Raw genomic sequence first — 12,864 nt, 5'->3', positions numbered from 1 at the left:
AATATAATTTTTTCCCTCAAGATAAATTTAGAATTATAGTAATTGAACACAATAGTGAACAATTATTGCCAGAAGGGACCATAAATGTTTTGGAGCTTGAGGAGCTGAGAAATTATAATCTTATCCTGGTTCAGAATCAAATGAGACAAAACACAGAAGTCAAATGTTATGAAGATTAAGTATGAGCTTCATTACTGGTAAAGGTACAATGGAGAATACAGCTCCACCACCGCCCAAGTCGGACCTCTGTCACAGCCCTTTCCTCCCCAATGTAGACTTTGGGGTGCTCGACAGAAGGAAAGTCTGTGAAACAGTCATGAACTCAAGCAGCTGCAAGGTGACTTGTGTCTCATGTCTCTTGAGCCATGAGACTGTGGGCTGAAAGACCTGCCTCTAGAAGACAGACTCTGACCCCTGACCCAGTGCTTTTGCCTCAGTAGGATAGAAAGGAGACTCTGTCTAGTCTCACTTGGGAGTAAGTGAGGGGCTGAAAGATATATGGATGCAATTCTATGGGCCTCAATGGAATTGACAACATGCATTCTTCTACACATCTATCAGACTCTTGCCATTTTAGAGGTAAAGACACTGAGGCCCAGAATACAGGGAACTTTATTCTGTAGATTGGAATTTGAAAAATATGTGAAATGCACAAATAATGAAAAATGGTAACCCACTTATTGAAAGATTAGTCATTTCGCATTAGGACTTAAAGTTCAACTGCAGTCGTTCAGACTCATTTTGGGGAAATAGAATGAAATATTTTAACAATATCACTGAATTAAAATATATTTAGTAAAAGTTATTGCCACCACTTAACAAAGTATTGGAAACAACTGAATTGGAAACAAATGAGTTGGAGTGCTTTAGCAAATCAGGGCCAGGGAGAGCAGACTCAAATTGCCTCTGCTTTCCCAATCTCTCTTCAGTGGTGAGATCTTCTAAAGGTAGAAATTAGACTTTTAGCCATAGGATCCTCCTCATGGTGACTTTACTAACCATTAGCCTTCTTTTATATTTTTTAGAGGTTTGTTGCCCAGTACTAGAACTGAACAACGGCGGAATCACTTTACTGAGAAAAAGCAACACTGACAATAACTGTACCTATTTCTATGGAGATCAGGTTTCATATACATGTCCTAAGAAACGTACATATTATGCTAGATGCACAGAAGATGGCACATGGAGTCCCAAAACACCAGAATGTTACCCAGGTAAGAGCTTATGGAAGCATGTCATTTTAGAAGTTTTTTACATCAAGATGATGGAGATTGTTATTTTTTAATTAAAGTGTAGTTGATGTACAATGTTATGTAAGTTTCAGGCATACAGCAAAGTGATTCATGATGTTGGATGGTTACGTTCCACTTATAAAAATTGACTATATTCCCTGTGTTGTACTATAGATCCTCATAGCTTATTTATTTTATACATAGTAGTTTGTACCTTTTAGTCCCCTACCCCTATCTTACCCCTCCTAGCTTCCTTCCCCCCACTAGTTTGTTCTCTATATTTGTGAATCTGTTTGTTTTGTTATATTCATTCATTTTATTTTTTAGATTCCACATATAAGTGATAACATAGAGTATTTGTCTTTCTCTGTTTGATTTATTTCACTAAGCATACTACTCTCCAGGTCCATCCAGGTTGTTGCAAATGGCAAAACCTCATTCTTTTTTATGCCTGAGTAATATTCATTTTATATATATATATATATATATATAAAACATAGATATAGATACACATCTTTTTCCATTCATCTGTTGATTGACACTTAGGTTGCTTTCATATCTTGGTTACTGTAAATAATGTTGGTATGAACATTCAAAATGATGGAGATTATTAAGGGAAGGTTTCAAATTAGGTAAAAGAGACATGGGCTGGTTGGCCCTGAGGACATGGTAAGCCCTCACCTGGAGCCCCTGAGAAACTGGTCTCTAGGGGAATCAGCCCAGGCTGCTTTTTTGTGTCAAGCATAAGGGTTCCAAGATGGTTGAGTCTGTGAGGGTCAAATACAACAGTCCCCAAGGCAAGGTCATATTCAAGTGTGGAGCAGAAAGTTTTCATTCTTTCAGTCTCTCTGTAAAATGAAAAAACCTCAGTAAATTTGCCTCTAGCCTTGGGAACAGAGTTACAGTTCGGATGTGAAACCACTGCTACAGCCCAACTTAGAGAAGACTGTTGCCAAACAAGTTGGAATGGTTCCAATAGCCTACCTTGCAAAACGCCTCAGATTTGCAGAATTTCCTTTGTAAAAACAAGGGAGGTGTCGGAGCTTTCCTTTTAGATCAACAGCTTCAAATTCTTAGCATGGAAAATTCAGAGAAGACAGAAGTGGTTCTCCTTGCTTGTGGTTTCCTAATCCTATAATCAACACGCACCTCGGGTTGTTTGAGCTGGCCAAGGACTGCATGAATGGAAGAGGAAAATTAGAATTGTCAAAGGCATAATTTCTCCTATTGGTGATACATGTAAGAAGAAAAGACTCGTCTCTACCCATCACTGAGTTATGTCAGAACTTGCCACTAAGAACTCAAAATGGGTGAAAGGTGATACATGGAAAAGTCTTCAGAAGTATTGGATAGACTGCTAAAGTGCTAAGACACCATCAAGAGACCCTGGCGGCTAGTAGCTGTGATCAACAGCAGGAATCACCTATGCTGGAAAGGCCTGGATGGAAGAGGAAGTGGACTGAACAAAGACAAGATTTTAGTAAAAAAAAAAAAAATCTGCTAAGTGAATGAAAGGATAGAAAATCAGATCTTAGAGATGAATGTCATTCTTCCCATAGCTTTTTGGAGGTTAAGAGTTGGAGTAGTACTAAAGAACAATCTAGAAGCAGATGAAATTATCAAATTTAAGTTTGATTTCTTCTCTTGGAAATCTACTCTTAGTTCATCTGAAGTGTGTGTGAACTGCAGAAAGGCTCCAATGCTAGAGTCTCTTATTCTGCATTTTTACCTAGAAGTTCCTATACCCTGATGAGCTGTGAGTATATTGATCTCAGAACCCACTGTTTGAAGCATGTGGGCACCCTCCCAGGAAACCTAGTATTATTGTGCTGTTTATGGATCAACAACTTGAACATAGAACAAACTGCTTGGCTTTTGTCCCAGTATCAAGGATGCTGCTAATACCACAGCATAATAGGGTTTTGGATATCCTTAAGGACAGACTCCCTCTTTGGATAATGGAAATTAGAACAATGAACTTCACAGGGTGATAAATATTAGTAACTGTTGTGACTTCCATTGAGAAAGAGGAAGTATGACATTGTTTATTCCCTACCATGCCTTTTTCATAATTTGCTTTTATAATGTAAATTTAGAGTTTAGGAAATGTGTAAAGCTGGTGTTTTGTTTGATGCTGATGTTTTTTATGTGTGGTACTTTTTAACCCTTAACATTGTTTGTATAATTTGAATGCAACAAATGAACTTGCAGTGAAAGTCCTTTACTACAGCCTCATTCAGTTGGAAAAGTGAAATCAAAACAAACAAAAAAAACCCCCACATTAGGTAAAAAAGTTCGTATACCCTGAATGATTTTAAGAGTGGATAAGTTTGTTAAAAAATACTGCCCCCTCAGTCCAACTTTCTCTTTTCCCCCACTGTTTGTTCCCATTCTTTTGAACTTCCTGGATTCCTTCTTTTTTCTGAATCAATGAAAAGAGCCCACATCTAAAAGATAAGCTAGACAGTTCAATTATTACCTTTTATTTCTTGGTATTTATTCTTTTTTCTTCTCTTCCTTCTAGTCCGTATGGCTTCACCTACAGTATAAAACCTTCACACATCTAGTGAACCTGCCTTTCTGAGCTTACTTCTTTTCTTCCTTCTCTACCTTCCATATTCTGGAGCATCATCATGCCATCTACTTCTTGCTTATTCAGTAGAATTAACATGATGCCATTGATGTTCTGTATCAATATGATATTCTGTGGATGTCCACATGGTCATGATATCTCCAGACTCTATTTTGACAGGGACTGGTGAGTTATAGCCAAGGTCTTAAAATGCAGATATTTGATCTTGAACCTTCCATGTGTATGCAAACTGTTTGTGACCCTCTTTTCTGATAGGGATGGAAAAGAAGGGCTCTGCTGAATCAGTGGCCTCACTTACTCGAAGACATATTAATCTGCTCTAGCAAAGATACCACATCTGCTACAGTGGCTGCAATAGGGGCTAAAATGCTGTTGGGTTTTCAGCAGTCTACTGGAATTCTCCAGAATCCTAATTTTTGTAGTAGACACACTGGTGAAGTACAAGGGGATATGATGACCCCTCCTGCGTCTTTAGTTCTTTAAGAGTGGCACAAATTTCTCCTTCTCCCCTACCCTTCAGTACATGATATTTTAAAAAAACTTACCTTCTTTGCCTCCAGGGGGAGGGTATAGGTAGTATCAATGTCTTGTACTTGGCTTTCTTGGATAAGACAGCTCTAACCCCATAGGCCAAGGACCAATGTGGAGGTTGTACCAATGACCCATTTTGTCTATCCTGTTTATACTTTCAAAGATAATGGGGCTTCCCCGGTGGCGCAGTGGTTGAGAGTCCGCCTGCTGATGCAGGGGACACGGGTTCATGCCTTGGTCCGGGAGGATCCCACATGCCACGGAGCGGCTGGGCCCGTGAGCCATGGCCACTGAGCCTGCACGTCCGGAGCCTGTGCTCTGCAACGGGAGAGGCCACAACAGTGAGAGGCCTGCGTACCACAAAAAAAAAAAAAAAAAAAAAAAAGATAATGGAAAAGGCCACCAAATGGCTTAATAGGGGGGCCATGATGGTTCCAGGTATCCATGTCAACTCAAGCTCTATGTTCAATAATCCTTGGATTCCTGTGCACCTCTCACCTGTGCACAGTTACCTATGTAAATAGACATAGTTTCTCTTAGAAGACTGGGGCACTCATTACTGTGTATACTTCCCAAGGTGTTGTAGTATCTTTACTTCTGGAAACTGTCTTTTTTCTTTAGTCGATGATCTCCAGACCTGACAGCTGGCACAGGTCCAGAAACTGAACAAAGGATTATAACTTTTTATTGGACCAAATGCCAACAGCCTCCTGATCACCCATCCTTAATTTCTTTCGATGGTACAAATTGAGTAGTGTCTGGTTGGCTGCTCATCTATTTTCACCGTTATGAATGCCATGTTCTATTAACCGTATTCCTAACTCTCAGGCACCTCTGGTTGTCTCTCTAACTTGCCAGTCATTATGATGATTACATTTACTTAGCTTCTGAAGCATATAAGCGCCTCTCAGACTGCGATTGCTAAGAGTGAAATTTGTTCTTTAATGTTCTTCGCATCATCGGCTCTGGCCTTTGATATGGGTGCTCTTCTTGTTAGGATATTCCTTCTGACCTTGGTACCTGTATCCTCCAGGCTTTCCCAGGGAACATAATCATTTGGTGGGATTTCCAGCATGTGTGTGGTACCTCCACTCCAGCATGCTCTCTTCTCTGAGTCACTTAATCTCTCTTTCTACCACGTGCCATGGCGACTCCAGCATTTGAATCTCATGGTCAGCATCATGGTTTCTATGCCTCAAGGAGGCATCTGAGGATAGTACTTGTGGATACTATAGCCTGTCAGTTTAATATTGTACCTGACTTTCCTGGTGCCCTGTTCTATTTAAATTTCTCATGCACTGTTTGTGGAACCTGACAGTGTTCCCTTTCAGAGAGGTACTCAGCACCATGCCACATCTATTATTCCAACCTGCAAGCCACCTTTTTTATTCTTTCTATGAGCTCTTTTCTAAAATATTTTAGAAGACAGTAAGTATATTCTTGGGGGGTTGGATGGACAGGTTTGATTGGGAGCAATGAGTCAGAGATTGTGGATTTATTTCACATCTTTACAGTCTCTCCCAGATGTACATCTCTGCATTTAGCCTGAAATCAGAGGAGCGTACCACTAGTACAATGAGACTTTGGACTGAATTCAGCCTTCATGCCAAAATGCCTCCTAAATAGTGTCAAGTTTAGTGAATTGTCAATAAAATGAGACAAATCTTAAGTGCTTGTCATTCCATTGGAGCCTTTCTAAGGTTCCTCAGCCTCATGCCTACAGAAGGGCAGCATAGGTCCTGGGTTTGGCTAAGTGAGCAGATGGGCAGAGAAGATAGAAGGACAGAAGGAAGCCTCCTACAAACCACACAGATTCTGGGAAGTGTTGATATAAGCATTCGACACTCTGACCCTCGTTGATTTTTATGTCTCACTTCAAGATTGCAATTCTCCTCCTGTCATTGCCCATGGACATTCTACACTTAATGGGCCATTATTTATGTTTGGAAAGACTGAGGCTACATACGAATGTGATGAAGGGTACAACTTGGTTGGAAAGAAAAAACTCTCTTGCACTTCTTCAGACTGGTCACCTGCAGCCCCTCAATGTAAAGGTAACTCCAGCCCTCTCTTCAGCTTTGTGTGTGTGGGAACTATCCTGAAAGGCTTGAGAGCACAGTTTCTTCTCTGCCAGAGGCAGCAAAAAAATATTTGATTTGATTTGATTTATTTAAAATACTTACTATATTCTGACAGTACCCAAAACAAAAAGTACAGAGGGTACAACAGAAACATTAATCTCCCCTACTTCTTTCTCCCAGGTGCAAAATTCAGCCTCTGTGAGGCAGCCCCTATTCTTTGTTTCTTGTATACTTCCAGAAATATTCTACAGTTGGTACATCTTATCTGAGTGTAGTTGTGGCCCATAGCAAAATTGTCATGGAAAGTTGGTCTAGCATGAATGTCGACTCCCATGGGATAATTGCAAGCATCGTGGTGAGGTCACAGGTATTTCCATCAGAGCCAGTGCAGGGCACCACCAGCCCAGGACGTAGGCATGTTGTAAGTGGGGGACTCCTAGTGTGCCAGCTGTGTGGGGACAAGAGGGGACAAGATCGGGTCTTGTCATCAACAACCACAGGGATTATTTGCCACCATTGTTTCCATTGCACACGGGAGGATAATAGGCGAGAGGGAAAATCTTGTATTCAGCATCTTATAGGGATCAAGATATGAGAGGTAGTTGATTTGATAGATGAGGATTTAGGGTCACATGTCCTTTTTATATTCTGTCATGCTATTTAAAATTGTTATGTCCTTGGGCAAGTTACTTAACTTTTCTGTATCTCACTTTCTCCTAGATAAAATAGTGAGACTTAAATAAGATAATCACATAAAGTACTAGCCCAAAGTCTAATACATAGCCAATGCTCAATAAATATGTTAATGAAAATTATTTTTGTTCTCAAGATGAAAGAAAAGGTAAAACAATTAGCAGCACTTCAATATAGTTCATGCTTAGTACCGTAGACTCATATCTTTTTCTTAGATCTACAGATTGCTTAAAATTATGTTCCATTTCAGCTTTGTGTCCGAAACCAGAGATAGAACATGGAAGGTTATCTGTGGATAAGGATAGATATGTTGAACCTGAAACTGTCACTGTCCAGTGTGACTCTCGTTATGGTTTGGTTGGTTCCCAAAGTATCACTTGTTCAGAAAACAGAACGTGGTACCCGGAGGTGCCCAAGTGTGAGTGGGTAAGTGGCACAATTCAAGGAAGTTTACAATCTATCAAACCCTAAAATGGGTGTCTCCCTCAAAGGACTGTCCTGCCAGTAAAGGTGACATCTGACTTGTCAAGATTCATTCATGCAAAGGAACTCTCAATTTTGCCTTGAAGCCCTCTGGTCACAAAGGAGTGGCAAGTTTTCCTGTTCTCACTTGAGAACAGGGAAAACTGAGCCCCTTTGGAGTGGAGGGTCTCAGATACCTGGGAGTACTGACTCCTTAACTTTACTTTTCTAGGGGATATGGTGTACTGTTGTCCCATTTCTGAATGGTCAGCAGAAATAGTCTCTGTTCCCACAGAGGCTTTCTGGGAGGCTGTCTCAGAGCAGAGTTATATTCCTCTGAGGAAGAAGATGGTGGGGGTCCAAGGTGTTTTCTTGTTTTCCTGCTCATCCACCACTTCTGGGTGGGTCTTGGTCCTGAATCTGTAGTCCTGCCTTTGTCAGCATGAACTATGCCCCCTAACAATTGGAAGAGAAGCCTTTTAAGTACACTCATCACATATTTCTCCTTTAGGAGTACCCTGAAGGCTGTGAGCAAGTGGTCAAAGGCAAGAAACTCATGCAGTGTCTCCCAAATCCAGAGGAAGTGAGATTGGCCCTGGAGGTGTATAAGCTGTACCTGGAGATTCAAACACTGGAGCTTCAGAAAGATGAGGCAGAGCAAGACACTCAGAGGGTTCACCGTAATGTTTCCCATGAAGGGGAGGAAAATGTGCCTTGCTGCCTTAAATCCAATATGGATCACCTCAGTTAATCACCATTACCATCTCTTTTACACCATCAATTGTGGTAATAATTATCTAGAAAGGGTAATTGGTTAATATTTAGTGCTTTGAGACTGTAGAATTATTGATCATTTTCTGATTCATATTTTTGCTTTTCTGGACACAGAGTACATATTTTATCAATTAAACAATTTACATATCCAATAGTATTTTGTCTTCGTGGTCATTAGGACTCTGTGAAATGAGGTCTATGAAAAAACCCAAACATAAAGTTGATATATTTATTTTACTGTAGGGACCTTGGTCATATGAACATGGGTTCACACCAATACATTTCCATGGATTGCCTTTACTCCACAGTTCACATGTACAAGTCACTCAGGTGTTCAGTATTTAGATTAAACATCAACACACCCCAAAAGCCTTGTCCGTTGTCCCCCATTTGAAGCAGTCACGCCCTTTTCTAAACCCCCATGCACTTGACCTCTGCCTCACTAATGCTCCCTTTTGGCTTTTGGCTTGTGAGAAGGAGATTCATGTCTGTGTCTGATCTCCTGATTCCATCCTCAGGAACAGACTCTGAAAGCCTGATGAGTGGAAGCCCACCCGGCAGCCACCTTTGTGCTCCCAAGTCCTTGTTCTGATACGGTCCTCATTTTCCTTAATAGAAATTAAAATGGCTCAAGCAACTACCCCCCACATGAGGAGAAACCCCATATTAATCACATTTATGTCTCGGGGTGTTTGGCGACTTCCTCCAACACTTGCATCCTCTAAAATCTCTCTCTCATTCATATCTCAGTTCCTTTGGTTGTTCTATCTCCTTTATACACAGAACTCTATGGGGGAACAGTGACCTCTTTAGTTTAGTTCCCCCAAACATACTCCAATGAGACAAGGGTGTGTAGCAGGCTTTCACTAAACCTTAGATAGGTTTGAATTGCTATAGTAACCTACTTAATATAGAAGGTATCTGTCCACGGTCTTTTTTTTTTTTATTCACTATTTTTTAATTCCAATACTGTATTTCACTCTATGTATAATATGCTCATTCATCTTCATATAGAAATACTGCTAAGTGAGTTACCATAACCATGGTCTTAAAAGCCATTTGTCTGGTCCTTTTACTCAGAATTTCTTTTGGTTGATGTTTATTTTGGGTTTCTCCTGAGACAAGTGGGGATCTACTTTCCTTGGGAGGTGCCCCAGAAAGCACTGTGATTGAGTGGGGTAGTAAGATGGGGGAGTGAGGACAGCCTCAAGAGGTCATTGCTGTTGCAAGCAGAAGCTCAATCATGCTGACTGCCTTCTGGGAACATGGGGAACACAATTCCGAGTTGTCTTTCTAAGGAGGATGAGCCGGGGTATTTATTCAACAGTACCCTCCTCTCATTGGTAAAGACTTGCTCTAGCAGCACTGACACCCAATCACATCTGACCCCACTGTGGGCCGGTGGGGCCAGCAATAAGACATCAAGACCGAGACACACGGGTAGCCAATGGCTCTGTGGGGACGCTTGTGGTAATCTCCAGAGCAGGGATGTGGGAAGAACACAGATGATGTCTTCTCCAGTTGCTTTTTCTCTGTGGACATGTTGTTCCAGTCTATGCTTTTTTCCCTACTCAAATCTCTCATTTGCCTTTAATAGACTCCTGCAACAGTTGGATTTTGTAGCCCTTAACACAATTCCCTTCATTTTTTCACAGTGAGCAGTTTAGTTCTTCGTCCTCCATTGGGCTCTTTTCCAATTGTGGTATTTCTTGTTATATGAATTCTAACAAATCATATATTTGCTCACACTGCCTAAAAAACAGTTAAAATTCACCAATCCCCTGTAACAAATATTATTCCTCTTTTTTTTTGGTTTGGGATGTGAGGATGTAGTATGAGCCTCAGGGGTTCTTCAGACACTTTGTGAATAGGATTGCATCATCATCTGCTCTCATTGTCCAAATACCTTGTGTATTATAATTATCTTCACATTCATCATCAAAAATATGATCTAAGAAAGTGGAATATCCTGTTAGGAATGGGAGTGAGCTGAGAAGGCTTAGGAAAGCTTTATTAGAAGAATCTGCAAGAGAGAAACTTGTTCAATTTGGTGCTCATTGAGGGTTTGTGTGAGAGGAAGAGAAGGGACCTGGATATTTTATACCAAAAATTTAAAGTTTAGAACGTATGGAAAAATAATTTCCATTGCCTTATGAGGAGGGTATAGGGCAGATGTATTTATTTAAAAAAAATTTAAATAGCCAGCATAGTCTCATGTTAGCAGGAGCTGGATAATTAATTGTAAGCAAAGGAAACCCAAAGAGATGTCCATTCTGTTTAAGTCTGTGTCTTCCTGCAATGGTTCTCTCTACTTCCAGCATCAGCAAGGACTGGAGGAGAAGACGCTGGCCAGTTCCTCGCGATTAGATGTGGATAAATATCTGGCAATTGTTGTTTCACTCACTGGCTTTTACTACTTCTCACTCATCTTCTCCCACCAGCAGGAGTGATTATATGCTCCCGTCTCCCTCCTTTGCCAACAAACCTCACTAGAAAAGCCTTCATTCATTCAGTACTGTAATAATTTGAAAACCATGTCTTTGCTTATTTATTTTATTTTGTTATGTGCTGATTGAATTAATTTCCTATTTCATTATAATTTATATAATTTATTATTTATATCACATTATTTCATTTTTTAAACTATAGTGCACATCTTCTCTACAATTGAATAAAAACGTAATTTCTACTTCATACTATATAGTATCATTGAACACTGCTTGCAATTATACTCACTAATGAGTTCACTGATTATTAGATAAAGGTAGCTGATGTTTTTAAATGTATTATATACATAGAAATCCTTGGTAGATTTTTGTAGCTGTGTTTAAGAATGTTTTACTGATACAGAGAAACTGGTTTGGATATTGGGATAGGTTGGGAAAGAATCGTTTTTCTCATTTTCATAAGTGAAATTAAGATTTCTACTATCTGATTCTTACTTCCACATCATTTTATTAGTGGATTAGAATTGAATAGCTAAGTATGCTTATATTTTGGTATTATTTATGTGCTCAGATAAAGAATTCTACCTCAAGCTTCATTCTTTAGCTGTAAAGCAGAAATAGTTGAGGCTTTTTTTTAAAAAAATATTTATTTATTTAATTTTGGCTGTGTTGGGTCTTCGTTTCTATGTGAGGGCTTTCTCTAGTTGTGGCAAGTGGGGGCCTCTCACCATCACGGCCTCTCTTGTTGCGGAGCACAGGCTCCAGACGCGCAGGTTCAGTAGTTGTGGCTCACGGGCCCAGTTGCTCCGCGGCATGTGGGATCTTCCCAGAACAGGGCTCGAACCCGTGTCCCCTGCATTAGCAGGCAGATTCTCAACCACTGCACCACCAGGGAAGCCCTAGTTGAGGCTTTCAAATGTCAATCCTTCATGTTTCCTTCCTTGCCATTCTCTGTGAGTATAAAGTATACAGAGACTATAATTCACACTGATATGAATTATTTCTCCATTCTTTACTTTAGTCTTTTATTTAAATGCCTCTCAAAATATCTAAAATAAATGCGTGTACACAAAAACAAATATTGAAACAATAAAGGTGGGTGTAAACAGTGCAACTCCATTACATTTTTCTTTTTTCATTTTAAATTTCACACTTAAAGTTTTAATTTTTAAATAAAATAATTATAACTTTAAATTAAAGTTATAAATTATATAAAATTATACATTATATAAAAATTATAAATTGTAAACCACATTACAAGTGAAACTATTTCTTTTTCTTTTTTTTTTTTTTTTTGGTACGCGGGCCTCTCACTGTTGTGGCCTCTCCCGTTGTGGAGCACAGGCTCTGGACGCGCAGGCTCAGCGGCCATGGCTCACAGGCCCAGCCGCTCTGCTGCATGTGGGATCTTCCCGGACTGGGGCACGAACCCGTGTCTCCTGCATCGGCAGGTGGACTCTCAACCACTGCGCCACCAGGGAAGGCCTGACACTATTTCTTGACTTATCAATCTTATTTATCTTTAAAATTAATTTAAAACCTAAGTACATTTAACAAGTTAGTGCACTAACTGGACCCACACAATCCCTTTTCCCTAGTCTCAGAGAAACACTGTCACTTCTTTTAACATTTTTTTTTCCTGATATTTATCACCATATTTTTACCTAACTTGTTTTTTCTACTTTTTAATGAATTGTCCAGTTGTCTATTGAATACAAACAAAGATTCAATCATCTTCTAATTTAATCATCTGCATTTCTTCCTTCTTCCTGTGTAGTTATTGCACAATTTCAGTTACACGTTGTGACTGAACTAAATCAAGTAGAGTTTTGTGAGCATGTTCCTCTCTTTACAACTTTCTTTTGTTCTGTCCTGTGTTGATGGTGCCCTTTTTGGTGAAGTTGTCTGCTTGCTTGCTTAGTTTTCTATATTTCTATTTCCAATTCCTCCTAAATGCTCCAAGAGATTTTTCAGTCTACCAAGATTGTTCCAATGTTCAGAGACATCAGGTGCTTATCAACTCCCTTCTAGTCCCAATAGACCCTCCTCTC

General features: G+C 39.8%; 1 protein-coding gene across 2 annotated transcripts in view; it reads left to right on the top strand.

The window, feature by feature from the left end:
• LOC112403525 (C4b-binding protein alpha chain) overlaps positions 1-8,493 on the top strand; it is a 41,640-nt gene extending 33,147 nt beyond the window's left edge. For both annotated transcript variants that reach the window (XM_024751056.1, XM_024751054.1), the window contains exons 9-12: positions 1,026-1,214; positions 6,237-6,410; positions 7,381-7,556; positions 8,104-8,493. In XM_024751056.1, the coding sequence (XP_024606824.1) occupies positions 1,026-1,214; positions 6,237-6,410; positions 7,381-7,556; positions 8,104-8,343 (779 nt within the window). In that variant the 3' untranslated portion in view covers positions 8,344-8,493. The remainder of the gene's footprint in view (positions 1-1,025; positions 1,215-6,236; positions 6,411-7,380; positions 7,557-8,103) is intronic.
• The last annotated feature ends 4,371 nt before the right edge of the window (positions 8,494-12,864 follow it).

The sequence above is a fragment of the Neophocaena asiaeorientalis genome, unplaced genomic scaffold (genome assembly GCF_003031525.2).
Source record: "Neophocaena asiaeorientalis asiaeorientalis breed wild unplaced genomic scaffold, Neophocaena_asiaeorientalis_V1.1 scaffold67, whole genome shotgun sequence".
In the NCBI taxonomy this organism is placed as follows: domain Eukaryota; kingdom Metazoa; phylum Chordata; class Mammalia; order Artiodactyla; family Phocoenidae; genus Neophocaena; species Neophocaena asiaeorientalis.
Note: the sequence above shows the minus strand (reverse complement) of the source record. Positions and strands in the feature narration are given on the sequence as shown.